The 24,619-nt window shown below is 38.2% G+C and overlaps 1 protein-coding gene and 1 pseudogene across 1 annotated transcript; both read left to right on the plus strand.

The window, feature by feature from the left end:
• The first annotated feature begins 807 nt into the window (after positions 1-807).
• On the plus strand, positions 808-6,293 carry LOC116213201 (CSC1-like protein ERD4). The gene is made up of 6 exons (XM_031548050.1): positions 808-1,294; positions 2,720-2,868; positions 3,359-3,631; positions 4,015-4,859; positions 4,996-5,251; positions 5,648-6,293. The coding sequence occupies exons 1-6, from the start codon at positions 1,024-1,026 to the stop codon at positions 6,023-6,025; spliced, it is 2,172 nt and encodes a 723-aa protein (XP_031403910.1). The 5' UTR covers positions 808-1,023; the 3' UTR covers positions 6,026-6,293.
• A 3,164-nt stretch (positions 6,294-9,457) lies between these two features.
• On the plus strand, positions 9,458-10,565 carry LOC116214384 (annotated as a pseudogene).
• The last annotated feature ends 14,054 nt before the right edge of the window (positions 10,566-24,619 follow it).

Below are 24,619 nucleotides of genomic sequence, written 5' to 3' on the forward strand. Positions count from 1 at the left end.
TTCGATCAGTGGGAAGCGACAAAAGGCAGTTGAAGTCGGGAGGGGCATTTGCGTCATTGCCCCAACTGTCCCCTTCTCTCTGTCTGTCTCTCTCCTGCTGCTCACCTTCTTCTTCAATCTTCTTCCTCGCTCATTACTGCACCTTAACTCAGTCACTCTCTCTCTCTCTGTCTAACTCTGCACTAAATAAAGAAGGATAAATTTCGAGCATACCTTTATAAAATGACGAGCGGCACTTCTCATTTAAAAATTAATCATACTATCCCTCATTTTGTTGATTTTTACTGTTTTATTAACTTGGATCAGATTTAATTCGGTTAAAAAAATCAAATAACAGGCTAGTTTATGTTGTTTTGCGATATGAGATTCACGTGACAAAATTAATATTTTCTTGATGTCACATCAGTGAAGGGGATGGTGTGTAATTAATTTTTGAAAAGAGCACGTGTCGGTCTATGTCGTTTTACGACATATGGAATCCACGTGACAAAGTAAATATTTTATTAGTGTCACGTTAGCAAAATGTGATAAGTTTATAAAAAGAGGGATATTGTTGGTAGTTTCACGAACTATGGTGCCGTCGAAATTTATCAAAAATAAAGATATCAACTTATTGTAATAATCATCCATCCATCCCACCCACAGCACCAATCTGGGCAAGGAAACGGACATCAGCAGAGAAGAAGAAGAAGAGAAACAAAAATCTTGAACGATGTCCCCATCAAGAAAAGCCAACACACGCAGCCCCCCAACCCCACCACACAGCTAATCAATTCAATCACAACCCTCCCCCTCACACTCGCTGTGTCCCTCCCGCGTAGATATCATTGCTTCCTTCGTCCCCTTACCCTATCCTTTGCGTTATATTAACTCCTCCTCTCCCTCGACCCACCTGTGTCTCTGTGACTCCCCAAACGGTCACTTTTCGTTCTCACTGCCCCCTTTGACGTTTCTACGCCATACCCGGTTGTGAGAAGAGGAGATCCCAAGTAGCTGGTTAGCAGAAGTTTGGTGGAGTGAAGGATGGATTTGAGCTCGTTCGTGACGTCGCTGGTGACGTCGTTCCTGCTATTCGTGGTGTTGATGCTGCTCTTCGCCTGGCTCTCCAGGAAGCCCGGCAACATGTTCGTCTACTACCCCAACCGCATCCTCAAGGGCCTCGATCCCATCGACACCGGTTATGCCGCCCGCAACCCCTTCGCCTGGGCTCGCGAGGCCCTCTCCTCCACCGAACAGGACGTCATCGCCATGTCCGGCATCGACACCGCCGTCTACTTCGTCTTCCTCAGCACCGGTCTCTCCTCTTCCCCCGTTGTTTGTCCTGTCTTTTCTCCTTCTCCTTCTCCTTGTCCTTCTCCTTCTGTTCGTAGGCTTGCCGCTTTTACTTGATACTTTCGAGGACAGTGCCGGCTATCTTCTGGGTAGTTCTAATTCGATTACCTTCGTGGATTTTTGGTGGAAGAATGTCGATTTTATCCGTTCGAATGCTGATTATTCTCGTAGATCGATTTGATGAATGTTTTGACACTTCTTCGCCTATAGTCCATTTGATGGGATAGGAAAATGAGCTGATCCGGAGTCTAGCACTGATACCATGTGAAAACTGTGACAAATCGTGCTTTGAAATGGATACGATCATAGTCAGCAAGAGTCGGTAGTCGTGCTTACTCATGGATGGAGCAGCTGAAATGTTATATAGCAGATCATGAGTCTTTAGCCACTTTTATTCGATTTTCACCGCTTCGCAAGTTACTGGGATGATGATAATATATGCTGACTATATGTTTACAAGCTGTTGCTATAAAATTCCAGTACAAATGCATTTTCTATTGTTGCTTACAGATGTGTTTCTTATTTGGGTGAAAAGATTTCTGGGTGTGGTACAAGTTTTGTCCTTTTTTCTTTCCATTTTGGATGTTGGTGGTTAAATCTAATCCATCGATTTGACTTTTTTGTTTATTTAATTCCTTATTAGGGGCTTGGTCTCGTTAGCTTCCTTCCTTTTTGCAGCCTTTATTATACCAAAAGTTTACGGCTATTGCATATTTCACAACTGAACATTCAAGGATTACCATATATACTTTTGCTCTCTTGTTAATTTTTTCCTTTTTAAACTAGACTGAGAAATCATAACACTAAGACCGGCTCGCTTGTACATATTCTCGAGTTTGCAATTCTGCAGTTTCTAAGTTGAGGTGTTGTTCAGCATAACGGGGAATGTAGAGTGACACTATTATCAGATACATATTTACAATTGTTAATGGTTGACTGACATATAAATTGCTATGCGTTCCATTGGCCATGTAATTCTTGAAGTTTAGACGGGGCGAGATAGATCAAGTAGTGCTTAGTCTTCTTTGCAATTGACTCTGATAAACAGATACTCAATGTGCACAAATGAGTAATGGAATCTGTGGAAGCTTAAACAAATTCATGGATCAATCTATCAGTAGTTATTGGTTAGTAGAATAAAGCAAAGCTTGATCGTCTTAATGGAAGTCCTCTACTGCTACATATCGAGTCACTTTCTGCAATATGAGAAATTTATGCTGCTGAAAGCACAAGGATAGTGCTTAAATTTCAGGAACCACGCGTTCTCGGTATAGATAGGAAGCACTGTTGGTTTTAAAGTGTACTTTCTGTAGCATATCTTTTAAATGGCGCGTTTCTAAGAGAAATTTCTAACCTCTTCCTTCTTTGTTTGTTTGTTGTCTCTCAGTCTTGGGAATATTAGTGTTGTCTGGGCTTCTGCTGCTGCCAGTCCTCCTTCCTGTTGCTGCCACTGACAACAGTGCAAAGCCATCCAACTCGACCACAAGCAATGGCACATTCAATGACGTAGACAAGTTGTCAATGGGAAACATTGGGGTGAGCCCCTGAAGCTTTCTCTACGTTTTTGCTTGGTAGTTTGTATTTTTGTGTCACATTCTTGTTTGACTTCATGCCTTTTCTAATGTGTCGGATTAAAACCATCTGGGTGTTGAGCCTGTAGCTTTTGAATGTATGTCTGATTGTGTTATGTTCAAGGTAGTGGGTCCATTTGGTATTATTCTCCACGTAATTCCACTGCCGTATCTTTCTAGTCTGGCCCTGTCGGGCACTGCTGGCACAAATTAGGTGCTAAATCGCTCCATCTAGATAAAGTGATTTCTGGCTCATCTTGTTCCCAAATCTCTCTTGCATCGTGTTCCTATTCTCTCCTCCCTCACTCACTCCCCCTTTTTCGTCGTAACTCTGCTAACTCTAAACTATCTTATGTAACACAACCTTAATTTTCCAATTTGCACTAGTTTGTAAGATGAACAGGCATTGGTGGCAGCGCTAACTTCTAAGTCCATCTCTACTTTGCAATGAACAGGACAACAATAGGCTGTGGGCTTTCCTCATTGCGACATACTGGGTTTCCTTCGTCACATATTACTTGCTATGGAAGGCATACAAGCATGTATCTGAGCTGAGAGCTAACGCGTTGGAGTCTCCTGAAGTGAAACCCGAGCAGTTCGCTGTTCTTGTTAGGGACATTCCTGATCTCCCTGAAGGTCAAACTAGGAAGGAGCAGATTGATTCGTACTTCAAATCTATCTATCCAGAAACTTTCTATCGGTCGATGGTTGTCACAAACAACAAACAGGTAAGTTAGTAAACTCTCCTGTCAAATGAAAAGATCTTACAAGTGTCTTCTAAAAGTTTTGCACGGTGCCTGTGTCTTGCTTATTTGCCTGCTTGAAGTCATTTCTTGTGCGAACTTTGTGAACTTCGTCATACAGAGACGTAATTTTGACTGCAAGTCTATCCTCTGGAGCCATGTTTAGCACAAAGGAATGAAAATGTTTTCACATGAGATCGTAAAACTATAATTCCTGTATCATTAATTTTGACACCTCCATTTAATTCTTAAAATTCTTTGATACCATGAACGGGTCTTAGATCAGTGGGTGAGTTGTCAGTTAGGACTTCTGTACTCCCAAATACTTTTACGCCGATTGAAACATTACTAGTGTCTGATTTTCTCAGGTGAACAAAATCTATGAAGAATTAGAAGGGTACAAGAAAAAGCTCATACGGGCAGAGGCAATCTACGCAGACTCCAAGACCACAGGCAAGCCTGAAGGGACGCGGCCCACGAACAAGACTGGTTTCTTGGGCCTCTGTGGGGAGAAAGTTGATAGCATCGAGTACTACAGTGAGAAGATTAAGGAGCTCCTCCCAAAGTTAGAAGCTGAGCAGAAGGCAACCCTGAGGGAGAAACAACAGGGAGCAGCCCTTGTATTCTTCACAAGCCGAGTCACTGCCGCCTCAGCAGCCCAGAGTCTCCACGCTCAAATTGTTGATGCATGGACAGTGATGGATGCTCCTGAGCCCCGGCAGCTGATATGGACTAACCTCAATATAAAGTTCTTCAGCCGCCAAGTAAGGCAAAACGTTGTGTATGTGATTGTGGTCCTCACGATATTCTTCTACATGATCCCGATTGGGTTCATCTCTGCGTTCACAACTTTGGCAAACTTAAGGAAGCTGCTGCCTTTCCTAAAAGTGATAGTGGACCAAGCTGCGATCAAGACAGTCCTCGAGGCCTACCTCCCCCAGATCGCGCTCATTGTCTTCCTTGCCCTGCTGCCCAAGTTCCTACTGTTCCTCTCAAAGACCGAGGGCATCCCCTCTCAGAGCCACATAGAGAGGGCTGCCTCCGGGAAGTTTTTCTACTTCTCTGTGTTGAATGTGTTCATTGGTGTCACGGTTGGTGGGACCCTTTTCTCTACATTCAAGCAGATCGAGAAGGACCCAAACTCCGTCGTCACATTGCTGGCACAAAGTCTTCCTGGAAATGCAACATTTTTCCTCACTTTTGTGGCTCTTAAGTAAGATTTACAGGCTTTCGTCAGCTTTAGTTCTTATGATTTTAGTTCTTCATCGAGTAATGATCATATCAAACATGTGATCATATAATTACTTCAGTTGACTAAGTTGTCTCTGTTGACATATGGATATTCCCAGGTTCTTTGTTGGATACGGACTTGAGTTATCCCGGATTGTTCCTCTCATCATCTTCCACTTGAAGAAGAAGTATCTATGTAAGACCGAGGATGAAATTAAAGAGGCTTGGTTTCCTGGTGACCTTCATTATGCGACTCGGGTCCCGGGTGACATGCTGATTGTCACGATTGTGCTCTGCTATTCTGTCATTGCCCCTCTCATTATCCCGTTTGGAGTGGTATACTTTGGGCTGGGATGGCTCATCCATCGTAATCAGGTGAGAAGTTTCCTTTTGATTTGTTTGACTGCTTGGACATGAAAAAGTTTTGTTATCGTCAGTTCTTGAACATTAGCTTACTTTGGAACTGAAGGTGGACAGTATATAGAAAAAAACCTCCACTGTGAATCATACCTTTGAAATCCTGTTTCTGTTATTCTGATATCTGCTGAGAAATGGATCGAATTCCATCCAACACCTGCTCCAATGATTTGAAAATTATCGAGAAAAAGGTAGTTTGTGGTATGTCCTACTCAACAAAGTATCACGGCAGAAACTCCTTTTGTCGTAAATGATCTCAACTAAGTGAGTTGCGATATGATACGTATTGTTTTTGCCCAACAACAATTGATTCGTGAAAGTATTTTGATTCTGATTTCTTTTGTAACTGTGCAGGCAATCAAGGTCTATGTCCCATCCTATGAGAGCTACGGGAGGATGTGGCCACACATGCACGCTCGTATCCTGGCCTCCCTGGTATTATACCAGCTCACCATGTTTGGTTACTTTGGAGCCAAGAAATTCCCCTACACGGTCATTCTGATCCCCGGGATCATCTTCTCCCTGATCTTCGCGTATGTTTGCAAACAAAAGTTCTATCGGTTCTTCCATGACACAGCCCTCGAGGTTGCAACCCAAGAGGCGAAGGAGACCCCGAACATGGAACAGATCTTCCGGGCGTACATTCCCCCGAGCCTAAGCAATGAGAAGATCGATGATGACCAGTACGAGGACGCCCTATCCCAGGTCCCGAGAAGCACGTCGTTCGTCTAATTTAAATGTGTGAGGGTGTAGATTAAAGTGGCCTTTTCACTTGCATTGTTTGTGCGTGAATCTGCTTAGGGATTTTAGCATTAATTGTCGATAATGTCTTTAGTAATAGAAAAGTTTTTTTGTTTTCGTGTTCTTTCTTTTTCCACGAGTAGTTAGGTGTAATTAGTCTTACTATTTGGAACTGGTTGGACGAAGTTTAGTTTACTGTTGTGCAGTTTCAGTCGTATTGTTTTAATAACCTGAAGACGGCTGTTTTGGCGTCGATGCATTTTCCCTTCTACTAATATTTTGCTCGAGAGGTCATTAGTAATCGGCCTGCCTTTACTTTCTCCAAGTCTCGAGCTCGAGATCCACTGCAACCACATATAAACATATTGTTGTGCATAATATATTGGTAAATGTCACGTACATGTAATTAATTTGGGAATGTAAAAAATCATTGACACCCCAAAGTAACTTCGAAGTTGTGAAATTTAAATGATTGAATTAAGGCCTGATAGTTGACTAATCTATCTTATTTGATATTTTGATTTGATTATTATAGATTAGCATGTTCATGAATACTTACCTTAACAAAAACAATAAAAAGGGGCAATCAAGCTCTCTTGCAATCTCTTTCTCATCATGGGTTTCTAGACAGAGCACGTGGTTGAAGGAAGATTATCTCTAATTCCATTTTGATGTTAATTTGATGAGGAACTGCGCTTTTCTTCCCCAAGAAGAAAGAACTGCTCTCCGATGCCCCTTTTCTTTTATTTAAAGAAAATATTTTCATCCACTCTCACTGAGACACTTGGCCAATAGCCTAAAGTAAAGATAAAAGAATAAATAGAAAATTATGATTTTGTCATTACAACTTCCGCTACTTTTTTTATTTTTATCCTTTTTTTTAATTTTCATTCTGTACACTTCTGTTACTTTTTCTATTTTCGTCATCTGTTAATTAAATTATTAAATTTGATCACATGGAATGGAACCCAATAAAATGCAAACATCATATATAAAATAACACCTGTAGATGTCATGTTACCACCTTAAATTAATAGAAAAATATGACAAGAAAATTAGAAAAGAAAGAAAGAATAGAAAATAAATCGATAAGTAAAAACAAAGAACACCTAAACAACCATCCCCCTCCCCACCAAGCTACAACTAGATCATCATCTCCGATCCTTTCAGAGCACGAGCCGACAAAAAAAAAATCGAACGCTCCATTGACGACTCGAATCAAGTCAACTGGTCATCTCGGCCATTACAGGCGCAATTCGAGTTCCACTGAGACTTCTTTCTCCTTCCCACCTCCTTACATCTTTCTTCAAGGAAAACCGTTTTGTTTATAAAATTTAAATAACAAAGTCAATCAATTTCTCGAAACTTGCTTGATGAATCAGGTTATCTTCACGAGTTTGACAAAATTAAGGATTAGAGTTGTTTAATTGCCGAAAAAACCTTTTGATTATGAACTTTAATTTCGAAAGGATTTAATGAGTTTAAAGTCACTACGATTATGAGGAGAATTTTATATCAAGTGAAGATGCATATGATGGTGAGGATCTCGAGGTGTGGTTTGGGTATAGACGCTAAAGATGGAACAACTAGGACCAAAAAAATGAGAAGTCCAGGCTTCCAGCAACGAAAAGGTATCACCATTTGGGGGTAGCCGCTAGAGATGTTGACCATGCCGCTGCTACCTAGATCATTTCTAGTTCTGCAGACTGTGAAGCAATCTTTTCTTTCAGAGCCTTTTTCTACTTCTTAAGGGACTCGGAGTACTCCAACCGGACCAAATCCGCTGGACGATTGGCATCACCTTATGATCCTTTCGTCTTGGTCATAATCATCTTAGCCAAAGCATCCTCGCAGCACTTGATCATGGCCCGAACTTTCGCCCTGAGGGCCTCAAGGAGGCTGTTGAACAACTACTCATCTGGATCAGGGGCCTGAGGAGGTGGGACAACGCCTGCTACAACGGGAACAGCCCCGGAGGGCTGGGCATCATTTGGGGGATGGTTTGAGCCCTCGAATTCACCCGACTCCTTGTTAGAACCATCTTCACAGTCTTCAGCTAGCCGCCATGTAAATGAGACCCGACAAAAGCTTAGACCTTTCGCACAATTCCCACAGAGGGTGCCAATATTACGGACCTATAAATCGGGTTGAATCCACATGATCTCGATCAAGCTGCAAAAGGGGAAGATCGGGATGACGGTCCGACTTCCCTCTCCGACGTTCAAGTCAATCAGGGTTCTCACAAGAGTAAAAAGTATCTAACCTGTAAACAGCAAACGTACCTTAATATTTATAGACGATCATAAGAATATCAATTAACTTATTTCACGGAAGTCTTCATATATTCGCAATATATCATATCTAGATATACTAGGAAAAATATCAGATCATGCTTGCCGCCCAAGCAGCCCTCATACTTCACCTTGGCTGAACTAGGGTTCGCCTCTTTGTGGGCTTCATGAGCCTATGCAGCCCACATGACATCAGGCCCAAAACCCGGTCCCTAACAGGTGTGAACTCTGGTATCTGGTTGCCCAATTGACTCATGACTAATCCAGTCGAGCCTGGTCGGCTCACTAAGAGATAAAACTCTTCCAGTGTAGATTTTTTACATTCACAAGAACTCGAACCCAATACCTTGTTTTAGCAGAACAAGCGTTGAATCGTTTGAATTAATCTACATTGTTAACTCTCATTTAGCTTATATAGAAGATACATAAAAAGTAGATTATAAAAGCTCAACTAATGAAAGAATACCATAATTTCCCCATAGACAAACCCAACAAATCTCTCCGGTGTCTCTCCCCGAATGATTCTCAGGCTCTGGCACGGTGTCTCCACAATTGTTCCGCCATACTAAGCTGCTGGTCACCTCCATCACATCCCCTCCCGGGTCATGCGGCTCACGCCTTTATCAACCACTAGAGTTATATATTCTATCTATAAGTAGGCAATCTTCCTTCTTCAGTGCTATTTTTTTCTTTTATTTGGGCTGAACATCAAGCTGAGAACCTAAATCTCGAGAGAGGCAATACGATGTTTTATTAGATGTTCTTTTGAGTAATGTCTTATTAGATGTTTTATAATGATGCTGTCTTTATTTGTTGATTGGTCTTTGTTTGTACTAAAAATACGAAAAAAAATATTGTTTCTCGATTTTATTTCGTATCAGTTTCCTTACTGTAGCTGAAACATCAAACTATTTTCACCGACCAAGAAACCTGTATATACAGGCCTCTACTGGCTTCCTCAGTCCACATCGCCAGTAGCCCAGTCGTCTCTCCGTGTCGTCTGGCCGATACAAGATTTTAAGCTATGGACAGAATCTATATTCCAGCTCAGTCTAGCACCACCCAGAAAAAGCCGCTGGAGGCGATTGACGCAGATATGTGAAGGATGGCCGGCAACCAAGTCAAGGTTACGATGACACATTTGCGGGAAGCCTTCTTGGGGAATAGTCAATCGGAAGCGTTCTCAACGATCTCAATCCAGGTGGTTCTTGGGATGGCAGCAGCAGGGATGTCGGAGACCGAAAGGGAGGACCTGCTGCGGTTCCTTGGGAGCAGGTCAGCTGAGGCTCTCAGCAGGTTCGCCTCGGAGGTGGTCGGGCGCTTGTTTGAGGACACAAGGGGAGGGCCGACGCTCGTTGTCGCATACGAGGCTTGGATGGAGAGGTTGATGACTCTCGAGCCCACGTTCGAGCGCTTCATGGAGGAAGACTACAAAACCACCGCTAAACTAGTCAATTTCAGGAATGAGCCCGGTGAAGTGGTGAATCAGGTGAATGAATGGGCTAAGAAGGAGACCAAAAGACTCATCAACAACATTGTCAGCCGCAGTCACATCAACAGTGAAATTGTGCTCGTATTAGCTAATTCCCTAAGCCCTATACTTCAAGGGTGTGTGGCTCGAGGTTGATGCTCACCGAACGAGAGTCTATGACTTTTACCCCCAAAGTGGGGCTGCTGCTCAGGCCCCTCCATGACCAGTGACAAGGACCAATACATCGGCACCTAAGAGGGCTTCAAAGTCCTCTAGCTTCATTATAAGCCGGGTGGTGATCTAAATTGTTGTTTCTCTATGTGCTTCTTCCTTCCAGATGAGCAGGACGGGCTGCACAGTCTCATGGAAAGAGCCTACTTCAGCCCGGGTTCTTAGGCTGCCATATTCCGTACAAGAAGGCGAGGGTGGGTCAATTCAAAAATTCCAAATTCAAGATCTTGTTAGCCTCTGATAACTTTGTCGAACTTCTGGTTAAGCTTGGTCTGACATTGGAGAACTTCTTAGATGTGGAGGATAATCAAGTGATCGTTGGCTCAAAAATAGTCCACAAGGCTTTTGTTGAGGTTAATGAAGGGGGCACAGAAGCAGCTGCTGTTACCACAAAGATAGTCTGCGGCGGTGTGATGAATTCTAGCCCGCCGAAAAGTGTGGACTTTGTTGCCGACCACCCATTCTGTTCGTAATCTGAGAAGAGGTGACTGGAGTTGTTCTCTCTGTAGGTCAGGTGCTCAACCCACAAGAGGAATGATGGTCAAAAGGATCGAGTTCAAATATATATGGATGGTTTTATATAAAGGAAACTGGCAATTTCGTCCCTGACTTACGCAAATTGCATCATCTGGGTCTCTGAAAAAAAATTTATATCGAATTCGTCCCTAGTCACATCAAGTTCGTCTCTAGACACATCGAATTCGTCCATGTTCACATCGAATTCTTCCCTGGTAACACCAAGTTAGTTCCTGATCACATCAAGTTCGTCCTTGGGCACATCAAATTTGTCCCTGGTCACATCAAAATGGTCCTTGTATGCATCAATTCGGTCCTTGGTAACATCATATTAATCCCACGGTCCATTGCTGTTAAAACTCCATGAGAGACTCAGATTGATGTGTATCAAAAAGGTCCTTATGTCTGTATTTGTAATTTAGGCTTTTTTCATCATTTTTATACAATTTTGGTTTCCGAATTGAAATTTAACAATTTCAAATTTGGCAATAAATTGAACAGTTATATAGAATGACGAAATTGATGAATACGATGTTTTCCGTCCAGTGTTAACGATAGATTTGACGGAGGAATGGATTTGATGTTACCAAGGACCAAACTGATGTGATGGAGGACCGAATTGATGTGACGAATGACTGAATTGATGTGACCAGGGATGAACTTGATGTTACTAGGGACAAATTCAATGTGCCCAGGGACGAATTCGATGTGAACAAGGATAAACTTGATGTTACCAGGGACGAACTCGATGTTACCAAGGACGAATTCGATGTGACTAGGGACGAATTCGATGTAACCAAGAACGAATTCGATGTAAAAAAATTTCGGGGACGCAGATGATGCAATTTGTGTAAGTCAGGGATGAAATTGCCAATTTACTCGTTTTATATAGTTCCAATTTCACTGTACTGCTGAATTAGACCTTATTCTATGTCTCAGATAGAAGCACTTGCTTGTTCCCGAAAACTTCTCGGAGTCTTGCAATGAAATTCAACCATTTCTCCGTAATTAATCTGTTGCTTATATTCATTATCTTTCAAGTTGATAGTTTTTTGTCATTTCCTTACAAGCCTGTCTTGATACCACTTCTAGAAATCCAACATTTTTCCTCACTTACTGACTCTCAAGGAAGATTTAAGGGCTTGATTTAGCTTTAGTTCTTATGATTTTAGTAGTTGAAGGAAAAAGATAACAAACTATCTTCATAGAGTAATGATCATATCAAACATATGATCATATAATTACTTCAGTTGACTAAGTTTTCTCCGTTGATATATGGTTATTCCCAGGTTCTTTGTTAGGCACGAACTTGAGCTATCTAGGATTGTTCCTCTCATCATCTTCCACTTGAAGAAGAAGTATCTCTGAAAGACTGAGGTGGAAGTTAAAGAGAAGCGTGGTTTCCCAGTGACCTTGGTTATTCCACTAGGGTCCTGCATGACATGCTGATTGTTCCGATTGTGCCCTGCTATTATGTTGTTGCCCCTCTATTTTTCCATTTGGATTTGTATACTTCAGGCTCGGATGGCTCATTCATCATAATCAGCTAGGCAGCTTCCTTTCGAGTTTTTTAACAGTATGCTTTTGTACGAAGAAGTTTTGTTATCCTCAGCTCTTGAACTTTTAGTTTACTTTGAAACCGAAAATGGACAATACATAGAGAAATCCTCCACCAGGAAACATACCCTTGAAGTCTCATTTCTTTATTCTGACATCTGCTGAGAAATGGCTTCAAATCCATCCAACCACTGCTCTGATTTGAAAATGATCGAGCAAAGCAAAAGGTAGTTCGCGTTATGTCCTACTCGACAAAGTGTCATGACAGACTCCTATTGTCATAAACAATCTCAACTAAGTTAATTGCAGTATGATATATATTGTTTTGCCCAACAACCATTGATTTGTGAAAATATGGATGTGGCTCCACATGCGCACCAGTATCTTAGCCTCCCTGGTACTATACCAGTTCACAATGTTTGGTTACTTCGGAGCCAAGAAATTCCACTAAATGTTCGTTTTGATCCTTGGGATCATCTTCTCCCTGATCTTCGCTTATGTCTGCAAACAAAAGTTCTATCGGTTCTCCCATGACACGGCCTTGAGGTTGCAGCCCAAAACCTGAAGGAGACCCCTGAACATAGAACAGATCTTCCGGGCGTACAACCCCCCGAGCCTGAGCAATGAGAAGATCAATGATGAACAGTACGAGGATGCCCTATCCGAGGTCTCGAGAAGCACGGCATGCGTCTAATTTAGATGTGCAAGGGTAAAGTGGCCTTTTCTCTTGCACTGTTTGTGTGTGAATTTGCTTAAGAGAATTTAGCATTAATTGTCGATAATGTCTCTAGTGATAGGAAAGTGTTTGCTTTTGTGTTCTTTGTTTCTGATGAGTAGTTAGGTGTAATTAATCTTACTATTGGAAACGCTTGGACAGAGTTTAGTCTACCATTGTGCAATTTCAGTTTTTATTCTCATGACGACAACCGTGCTAGTGTCGATACAATTTCCCTTCTACAAAGATTTTGCTCAAGGGATCATCGATTGTCAGGAAGCATCATTTTTATCCTCACTTTTCTCGCTTTCTCCTACTCATGCTTGAGATCCACATCCACTGCAAAGCACCATGTGACAACCCAGAGGTCCGTAACGATTGAATCTTAAACTTCATACACTTATGTACCTGTCTGCGTACACTTGTCTCCAACAACCACTACTCCTACCTCCTGCAATCCTACCATCCTAAGATGACACAGCCTCACGCTACCCCGATCTCAATAATTGGCAAGAGATGCTCGGTGCACATGTGTCACGCAAAATAGAAGAAGGTTAAGCTCGAAGCGATACCTACCATCCTCGATATAGAACTACGTAGAAGTTGGACGAGGGAAGCGGCGGAGGCTGGGTCAATAGGTCAAGGCCCGATGGACATGGGCCAAGTGAAAATACTGGACCTTTCCTTGCTTAGTGCTCCAAAATATATAAGACTAGAATAATGAATCCATGGATTCTTTTAAAGAAAATTTATTATGAAATGGTAGTTATTAAGACAATTATTAATATTGATTTATGATTTATATTACTATATAGCAAATGAAAAAAAAATGGTTGTTATACTATATATATTTTAGTACGATAAATTTTATACCCACATTAAATAATATTAATTAAAGATTTCATAAGCGAATAATTTATGTAAAATATCTCATAAACATTATCTCAATTATCAATTAAGTTTATAAGAGAATAATTATAAAATCCAAAAAAAAATTCCTAGATAGTTTAATGTTAATGGAAGATTAATAATCATGGGGTCAATAAAATTTTAATATTAAGTATTTGTAATTATCTTTTTTCTCACTCACAGTTCATATATTATGTTTTGTAAATTTGAATAATTTTATATAAGATGACTAATCACTTCGATGAGAGATTTACTTAATTTAACTTTTATAAGGTTAATATGATTATCAAAATTAATTAAGTAAAGTTAATAATTCTTAAAGTCTTTAAAATTATGTATATTTATTTACTAATAAAATAAAAAATGCTTATAAAATATCAATAAATGATTTGGAATTCTTTTTAACATTTATTTAGGATATTTTCTTTAAATTACAATAATAATTAATATTATTGAATTTCTACGCAACATATTAATTTATCAAACATATAGTTCTACCCCTATTTAATAGGGTGGATACAACTTTATATATAAATATATATATATAGATATTTATTTACTAACAAAATAGAAAATGCTTATAAAATAACAATTAGAATTCTTCTTTAATATTTCTTTTGGATATTTTCTTTAAATTACAATAAAAATTAATATTAGTCAATTTCCATATAATATATTAATTTATTAAACATGTATGATTCTACTCCCATTTAATATGGTGGATACAACTTTATATATATATATAGATTATTTATAAGATAAGAGAGAAATTATTTATAAGTTAAGAGAGAATATGAAATTTCTGCATGAGTAGACGGACACAATAGAAATTGTAAGGAAGAAATTGAGTGCTTATCAAAAGGAAAAAAAAAAGGAATAAATTGTAAATACGTTCAAGGACGAAAGCTAATTAAGCCGATAGTAATAACAGATTGATCGTTAATGACATTGATTCATTGATCTAATAGTTAGAAGCATTTGAAATTTACATCTTAAAAGCTAGAAAATTATCACATCCACCAAAAAACAAATCGTGCATCTGCTCAAACTTCTGCAAGCAAATACTGTTAAGATGCGCACACTATGAAAGATTACCCGTTTCTTTTATGTTAAACGAGTAGAAGGCAACCTAAATTGGATTTTGACGGCTGATTACATTGATTTACAGATCACATTGATCGCAACAAATTTATTGTTACCAGTGTTGCTAGGGTTCGGGAGCTCCTTAAAAGGTGGATTTTACAAAGGCTCTGAAAAAAAATAAGTTTCTTATTATTAAATAAAATAACTTGTTATTTAACCAGAGTCTTGTTATATTCAAAATAATAAATTTCTAATAAAATAATAAGTTTCTTGTTAAATAACAAATTTCTTATTATTTAACAAGTTTCTTATTATTTCGTCACCGACAGTCACCTAATAATCTGGGATGTGGTACGCTCTAATTGGTCTCCGTAAACATTTCCAGCCTCCCTAGGGAAATTAAATTCTTATTGTTACAATAAATTAATTTTGACGGCCCTTTTTATTCTTTTTACCAATCTTTTGGTAGAGTACATAAAATAGACAACCAACCAAAAGAATCATCGTGGTGTTAATATCAATATGAGAGAAATTACATTTACAATTTAACATCGTTACATTTACTTTTAATCGTCAAATTTATGTAATAGATTAACTTGACTAACAGAAGCAATAATGTGCATGAATCAAGCCACAAACGGTTTGAATCAAACCCTCTTGCCCTGTAGCTCTTTTCACATTTTTCATGCCTTCTCCCCATTCTTTTTCTTCCTCTTAGTTAAATGATTTTACAATCCAAACAAATTTAATTAAATTCTTATCTTCTTTTCATTGTGGAATGACTCCAGCAATTTAAACGAAACCCAAAATTCGAAGAGCCCATAATGAACTTAAAGTTCCAATAAAATGCCATCGCACCCAACACTCTTTCTCCATCAAGGAAGCTAAACTTGAGCTCTACCCTTCAGTAGAACACAAAACATAAGATTGTTCTATCCGCACGCGCGGCCAAAGCCACAGTAAGCGATAAACCGATCTCCATCGACAGCATGATCAATGCAAATAAAACATAAAAATACTAAGTAACAAATTAAATATAGTCATTGAGACACATTGAATACGTTATAAATTAAAATGTGGCGAATGCACGAAATGCTTCCGTTCTATCAAAGAGGAGAATTTCCTTGCGACCGCTCTAGGACAAAGAAACATTAGTTTATATATAGATTAGATTGCACTCCATATTGCCTTTAATCTTGTGTTTCACGAGCACGCCAAGTATATCGAGACTCAATGTCATTTCTAAGTTGTTGCGACTACTCATTTTTTACGCGTTTAGAGCTTGCAGATATTTTCATCAAAGTCCTTCGTCCCGAAGCAAGACATCGTCCCGAAGATGCCAGGCTTCATACTGAACGAAGGCTTGGAGAGGTTCGAGGACATCACAGGACTGCTGGAGTGGGTGTACACCCATGCAGGAAAGGAACTGAAACTCGACGCCTGTGCACCTTGTGGATTGGTTCGTGAAGACAGGTTCGGGATTCAGGGCGGATGCAAAGAGTGATATCGCCCTCGTGAACAAGGCGTGTGACTTGCTCGTCGATGAGCTGCGGATACCACCTCGGTGGCAACAGGAGGCCAACAAAGGACTGGTCTGTAATGAGTATGGGAGGTGGGTGAGACCTAGGAGGGACCCAGAAGACATTCCCTCGCCAGCTAAAAAACATTAGTTTCGGTTTCACATGAATACATCAGACAGAGAACAGAATTCTTTGATGTAGACTTAATGGGAAGTGAATATATTCTTTTATGGAACATAATGGGAAGTGAATACACTCTTTTTTCAGCTTGTGTACATGTTCTTTTCCCACAAAATTCCACCATATTCGGCTCTCATTCGAACAGATGGTGCACTCCGTGCTCGAGAGCAACCTGTATATGGCAGATGCTTGTATAGAAGAGAGATGGTACGCTCCATCGATCATCAAAAGCCAGCCATAGCCATAAGACTAAAAATCTAACCCGTAATTCAATATAACAAAATAACAGGCATTGAAAGAACATAATTGGAAAAATCTATAATTCATCTCTCCTCATCTCCCTCACCAGCTTCTGGCTCAACCAGCAGAGCTCCACTTCCTGATTATGCAGTTCATTGAACTTCATTGGGGTCTCACACCTCTATTTTCGGAACTTTCGGCAAATGATCCATTACATCAGGACCCGCACCCGGACAGACCATCGGGTTCAGTCTTGGCCAACCTCATCCAAACAGCAGGTTCCAATCACTCCATCAGGTCATAATTCTGGTGGATCGAATTCTTTCAGCTCTGATTCTTCTTCACAGCACTTGTCTCGATTTGCCCTTCATTTTCCAGTTCTGGATTCAGCTGAAGGTCCACTAGAAACAGAACTCACTTGAATGTCTTAAAAGGGTGGAGCCCTATTCGCATTACTAGATTCCTTGATAGTTATCATTGACTTAGAGACATGGCTGCTTCGGGAAAAAAAATATACATATATCTCTGAGGTTGAACCCTTCAAAAACAGTTGGTATTTTAATTGATTGAGAACCCTTCCAGTGGTCTAAAATTCATGAACACCCAATTGATAGAATCGCTAAGGAAGAGCAGCGCGTACACTAATGTTTGAGGACGAGCCTTCACAAGACGCATTCACTTGATCATTTCAAGATCAAGAGGGTTTATGCTCCTCCACTCAATATATCACTGCGTTTAAACTTCACGAGGCAATCTCCCCATCATGAAGCTCTAACAACAGTGAATTTTTATCTGTGATTCTTTGTAAATTCTAAGATGAAGCTCAGATATAACCTCCAAATTCCATCACTATCAATAGAAGACCCTGTTTCTCTAACAGTAAGTCAACTTTATATCACATGAGATAATTTAAGGGCTGGCCATATAAAATGTGTGATGCGTTGTCATCTCCACAAAGAAGTACAAAATAGCAAAGAGGGTGGATAAGTTACCCATGACATATATTTGATAACCTAAACGGCATAATTCCTTTTATCTCGACAATAATGGTAGACATTGCAGCTCTTCAGGTCAACCAAATGCAAAAAGAAATCTTCAATGAACTTACAGAAAGCCGAAGAAGATACCAATTCCAGCTGCCCAGCTTAATGAAAAAAGTCGAATAGGAAAAAATAACATTTAATATCCTTCACTGCTACAATTTCGTGGTTAGATCAGCAGCATTTCCCCCAGGAAAATACAGTTCAAGAAACCCGCAAGATAATGGTAACAGAAAAGTAATAAAACTCCCTTAAACCATATCGACAGAAGAAATTTATTGGGCTCCACCAGTTAAAAGCCCAAGCTCGCTTGACCCAAGAGATCAGCTGACAATGTACATACCTGACAAACCGGCCTCGTAGAGTAAATGATAGTCCACAATTCAATCCATCATGAGGATTCTATCCTTGAACGAGAGCTCCCATTCATTAAATTCAGAACTATTTGAGACAAGGAAGTAGGGTAAAAAGAATTAAAGTAGAAACAAGCAATCGCGTTATTATCAAACAAGATTCAACAGTTCTTGCTCTTTCCATTAAAAGATCCAGTTATGTAATTAGTGATCCACACAAACCACATAGCCATTATGCCCAACACATCTTCGCAAGACATTAAAAGGAAAAAACACTTGATAAGTACATACAGAAGTGTAAGTCCACTTCCTCTGCTTTTCAAACTGAAATGAACTCCTCACCAAACAAACCATCCAATTACTACCAACCTAGCTAAAGCGAAATATGCACACAGAAATTCCAGCTACCCCGAAATGTACAGGAATTTCATTGACACATCCTCACATTACCCGGAACTCAATAATTGGCAAGAGATGCCCCGGTGCACATGTGCCCCGCAAAATAGAAGAAGGTTAAGCCCGAAGCGATGCCTACCATCCTTGATATAGAACTACGCATAAGTCGGACGAGGGAAGCGGCGGAGGCTAGGTCAATAGGTCAAGGCCCGGTGGACATGGGCCAAGTGAAAATACTGGACCTTTCCTTGCTTAGTACTCCAAAATATATAAGACTAGGATAATGAACCCATGCGTTGCATGGATTCTTTTAAAGAAAATTTATTATGAAATGGTAGTTATTAAAACAATTATTAATATTGATTTATTGTTTATATTACTATATAGAAAATAAAAAAAATGGTTGTTATACTATATAAACTTTAGTACGATAAATTTCATACCCACGCTAAATAATATTAATTAAAGATTTCATAAACGAATAATTTATATAAAATATCTCATAAACATGATCTCAATTATCAATTCAATTTATAAGAGAATAATTATAAAATCCAAAAGAAAATCCTAGCTAGTTTAATGTTAATGGAAGATTAATAATCATGGGATCTATAAAATTTTAACATTAAGTATTTGCAATTATCTTTTTCTCACATATTATGTTGTGTAAATTTGAATAATTTTAGATAAAATGAATAATCACTTCAATGAGAGTTTACTTAATTTAAATTTTATAAGGTTAATACTGGTTATCAAAATTAATTAAGTAAAGTTAATAATTCTTAACATCTTTAAATTTATGTATATTTATTTACTAATAAAATAGAAAATGCTTATAAAATAACAATGAATGATTGGTATTCTTTTTTAATATTTCTTTTGGATATTTTCTTTAAATTACAATAATAATTAACATTATTCTATTTCTCTATGTAACATATTAATTTATCAAACATATACAATTCCACCCCTATTTAATAGGGTGGGATGCAACTTTATATATATAGATATTTATTTATATAGATATTTATTTACTAACAAAATAGCAAATGCTTATAAAATAACAATTAGAATTCTTCTTTAATAATTTTTTGGATATTTTCTTCAAATTACAATAACAAATAATATTATTCAATGTCTCTATAATATATTAATTTATTATTCTATCCCTATTTAATATGGTGGGATACAACTTTATATATATATATATATTATTTATAAGATAAAGAGAGAAATTACTTATAAGGTGAGAGAGAATATGAAATTTCTGCATGTGTAGACAGACACAATAGAAATTGTATGGAAGAAATTGAGTACTTATTAAAAGAAAAAAAAAAAAAGGAATAAATTGTAAGTTTCTTAGTGACATGTGTATACCAAGTGTAGGATCCCACATGCAAATTGGAAATACGTGCAAGGACGAAAGCTAATTAAGCCGATAGTAATAACAGATTGATCGTTAATGACATTGATTCATTGGTCTAATAGTAGAAGCATTTGAAATTTACATCTTAAAAGCTAGAAAATTATCACATCCACCAAACAAAAAAAATCGTGCATCTGCTCAAACTTCTGCAAGCAAATACTGTTAAGATGCACACACTATGAAAGATTACCCGTTTCTTTTAAGTGTTAAACGAGTAAAAGGCAACCTAAATTGGATTTTGACGGCTGGTTACATTGATGTATAGATCACTTTGATCGCAACAAATTTATTGTTACCAGTGTTGCTAGGGTTCGGAAGCTCCTTAAAAGATGGATTTTACAAAGGCTCCAAAAACAATAAGTTTCTTGTTATTTAGTAAGATAACTCGTTATTTAACAAGAATGTTGTTATATTCAAAATAATAAGTTTCCAATTATTAACAAGTATCTTATTATTTTCAAAATAATAAGTTTCTTGTTAAATAATAATTTTTTTGTTATTTAATAAGTTTATTATTTCGTCATTGATAGTCACCCGACAATTTGCAACGTGACACACTCTGATTGACTTTCATAAACACTTCCAGCCTCCCTAAGGAAGTTAAATCCTTATTGTTACAATAAATTAATTTTGATGGCCTTTTTTTCTCTTTACCAATTTTTTTGGTAGAGTACATAAAATAGACAACAACCAGAAGAATCATCGTGGTCCTAATATCAATATGAGAGAAATTACATTTACTTTTAATCGTCACATTTTTGTAATAGATTAACTTGACTAACAGAAGTAATAATGTGCTTTTGATCCTCTGGAAAGTGGTAAGCGCCTTCCCTTCCCCTTAATTTCCAGGTTCAAACTACAAACGGTTTGAATCAAACCCTCTTGCCCTCTAGCTCTTTTCACATTTTTCATCCCTTCTCCCCTTTCTTTTTCCTCCTCATATTTAAATGATTTTACAATCCAAACAAATTTAATTAAATTCTTATCTTCTTTTCATTGTGGAATGACTCCAGCAATTTAAACGAAACCCAAAATTCGAAGTGTCCATAATGAACTTAAAGTTCCAATAAAATGTCATCGCACCCAACACCCTTTCTCCATCAAGGAAGCTAAACTTGAGTTCTACCCTTCAGTAGAACACAAAACATAAGATTGTTCTATCAGCACGCGCGACCAAAGCCACCGGAAGTGATAAACCGATCTCCATCGACAGCATGATCAATGCAAATAAAACATAAAAATACTAAGTAACAAATTAAATATAGTCATTGAGACACATTGAATATGTTATAAATTAAAATGTGGCGGATGCACGAAATGCTTCAATTCTGTCAAATAGGAGAATGTCGTTGCGGCCGCTCTATGACAAAGAAACTATATTGTATATATAGATTAGATCGCACTCCATATTGCCTTTAATCTTGTGTTTCATGAATACGCCAAGCATATCGAGATTGAATGTCATTTTTAAGTTGTTGCGACTACTCATTTTTTACGCGTTTGCAGCTTGTGGATATTTTCATCAAAGTCTTTAATCGTGATAATTTTTATTTTCTCCACAGCAAGTGGGAATTTTAGACCTTCATTTCTTATTCTCCAAATTGAAGGAGGAGTATTACAAGTCATTTGGATATAATTGATTAGTTGATGAGATTCTTTTCTTGTAAATTAGTTGGGTGTGCCATATTTAGAGGGCGTTTGGTTTCAGAGTTAAATTATGATTTCGTTTGATTTTAAATTTTTAAAAATTAAATTATAACCCATAAATTTTTAATTTTTTAAAAAATGCCCCAAGCTCTCTCTCTCTCCACACTCAACTCTCTCTCTCCTGCTCTTCCCATGCCCTTCCTCCCTCGATCGGTGAAGCTGGACGAGGACCAGATCGCGGAGCTCCGCGAGATCTTTCGCTCCTTCGACAAGAACGGAGACGGCAGCCTCACCGAGCTCGAGCTCGGCTCGCTCCTCCGGTCGGTCGGGCTCAAGCCCAGCCCCGAGCAGCTCGAGGCACTCACCCAGAAACCCTAAAACCAACAACGGCCCGTGGAGTTCTCCGAGTTCGTGGCCCTCGTGGCACCCTCAGTCCTCCCCAGCCCCTACAAGTCTCCCTACTCGGAGGAGCAGCTGAGGCAGATCTTCAAGCCGTTCAATCGGGATCGGGAAGGGACGATGAACAGTGTGGCTTGAGGAGGAAGACGATGAATAGTGTTCTGGAGGGGAGAGAAAGGGTGGGGCAAAATTGAGAAATTTTAAAAAGTGAGGGTTGTTTTGAAATTTTAAAAAATTTAGAGTTGAGTTAAAATCAAGATTTTAAAATCATATCAACAATCCAAACAGAGCCTAAAAACGCTGATTATTCATTCCCTTATTTTTGGGGTTTTGTTCCTTATTTCCCAAGTCCGTGTCTTATATATCTCATATACAAGGATTAATCGAGATGAGTTCCGATCAATTCCGGTTTCGATAATAGACTTTGTTTCAATTATATTCCTTTTCCAATGAGGGATTTCTTGACGGGCATTTTACATATGTACATTATACGATATTAAAGGATTAAAAACTTTTACGTTCTATATCAGCTATATGTAACATCAATAAAATGGTAAAATGAGTTTAAGATTAGATAGCCAAAACACGATCAGATTCTCAAACAACACAACCCCTATGCCCTACTCAAAATCTTAATACCATATGAATGAATTTTCGACTAACTTCATAAGGTAAGATTTGTAATTAGTTTAATTTTTCGTTTTTTCATCATTTCATTCTTTTTAACTACTTTCAGGTCGAAACATAGGAAAATGCCAGTTTATCTGTGGATTACTTTTTCAACATATACAAATTAAGTAAAATGCCCTATATCCTTAATTATAGAACACGAAAACCTAATCTTATGGAAACATTTTATTGCAGACGACTAATTTAGCGATGAATTTAAATGAATTTGCATCATCAGAAAAGAAATAAAATAATATTACGCTTGAATTTTACTTTAGCTGGGTGAGGAAGAAAATGGCGGAGGTAAGACTAAGATGGTTATTTGACTTAGCAATTAGCCCTAAATTCTTTTTCTTTTTTTTTTTTGGGGGGGGGGTTAGGAATTAGCCCTAATATTTTACTTGACATTATTCAACGCGTCCTGTGTTGAATGGCATTTGCATGGCAATGGGAATGCAAAGAAGGGGTCTTTCTTTTCTTCTCTGGAATTTTTCGAAAGTCAAGACTCGGTCTCCTCATTCGTCGCGAAATTTGGAGCCCTCAATTACAATTCTACCCTCCCTCCCGAAAATTGTTAGTCATGAAAAATTATATTTACCAAACTACATATAAAAAAAAATCATGCCCATAACAAACAAAAAAGGGAGAATTTTGTGCATGCATCAACACTCGTTCTCGATTTGAAACAAATAATTCTGGATTTAACTCTGATGATGAGAGCTTTTTGCTCATTTAATTTCCCAATTATTAATTTCTAATAAGTTCACTGACGTCTTTTGTAATCTCAAAAAAAGAAAAAAAAAACTCATGTAACATTCTAGATCTTCATTGTGTTTAATAAAAAAGAAAGATTTATATTTGTTGGTCTACAGGTATTCTTTCGGTTGGCACTATTGTAACTTTCATACTAGCGTGGATCTATTAGAAGATTAGAAAGGCGAAATAAATAGGCACGGAAAGTTCAATTAATGAGAATATAACCCATGATCCTTGAGTTCCAAGTTGAAGGTTAGTGTAGCTGGACCAAACTTTAATTTTCTTTCTCAACATCCATCTAATTTTATTCAATGAAAAGTTTAATTGACGATCGTAAGAGACATGTTTGTTTATTTATAAACTTGTACAAATCCCACTTGCACTTAAGGTCCAACTCCATGGGCCTCGACTTGGGGGTAACATACATCAATTAATGTGGACAAACGATATATAGGATAAGATAGCATCTTATATACGTAAGTCACCGATCTTAAATTAACTTGTTGAATCAAGTGAGAAACATTGATAATCGACTGAGCCTTGAAGGTAGTTGTTTCAGCTTGGTAATGTCCAAATTATATTTATCAATTCAAATTGGGTGATGGGACTAGGAGAAGGGAAGTAATAGGCTCCTTAAAAGGTTCCTTTCAAATGGAAAATTTCACATTGAATTTAATCTTTTTGTAAGCTAATACGAGATCTTATCATATTTTAAAATACCGATTTTGTCTCAACATTTTAAGATCTATACGATAACTTTATCAATCGATGATTTTGCTGATAGAGTTACCCTGTAATTGTTGCTGAAAGCACTTTTTCTCTTAATACTTTGAAGCAAATACTACTTACTTCTCCCAAGGAAAAGATGGAAAAACGTGCACTACATATCAATGTGTAGGACCGTGGAGTGGCAATCTTGGTAATATTGCACTCAACTGAGGGTAATGCAGTCAGTGAAGCTGATGTTTATTTGCTCGTCAGATCCATCTCCTATACATTGACTAGGAATGAAGGTAGACTTGATTAGAATATTCCCCATAAGCAAAGACTACAAATAGAATGAATACCTTCACACACGCATATATATATATATACACATACATATATAACATGTATCTGAAATTCAGAATAATTTAAAGACTTCGGCTTAATTAGTCAACATTCCAAGCTCGGCTCCAACCTCCAA

The sequence above is a fragment of the Punica granatum genome, chromosome 7 (assembly GCF_007655135.1).
Source record: "Punica granatum isolate Tunisia-2019 chromosome 7, ASM765513v2, whole genome shotgun sequence".
NCBI lineage: Eukaryota > Viridiplantae > Streptophyta > Magnoliopsida > Myrtales > Lythraceae > Punica > Punica granatum.

Bases quoted from the DNA above. Each gene is read 5' to 3' on its own strand.
- LOC116213201 (XM_031548050.1), top strand. From the start codon at position 1,024: ATGGATTTGAGCTCGTTCGTGACGTCGCTGGTGACGTCGTTCCTGCTA. The intron at 3,632-4,014 runs GTAAGTTAGTAA...TGATTTTCTCAG, and splicing joins TTGTCACAAACAACAAACAG to GTGAACAAAATCTATGAAGA. The intron at 4,860-4,995 runs GTAAGATTTACA...GGATATTCCCAG, and splicing joins CTCACTTTTGTGGCTCTTAA to GTTCTTTGTTGGATACGGAC.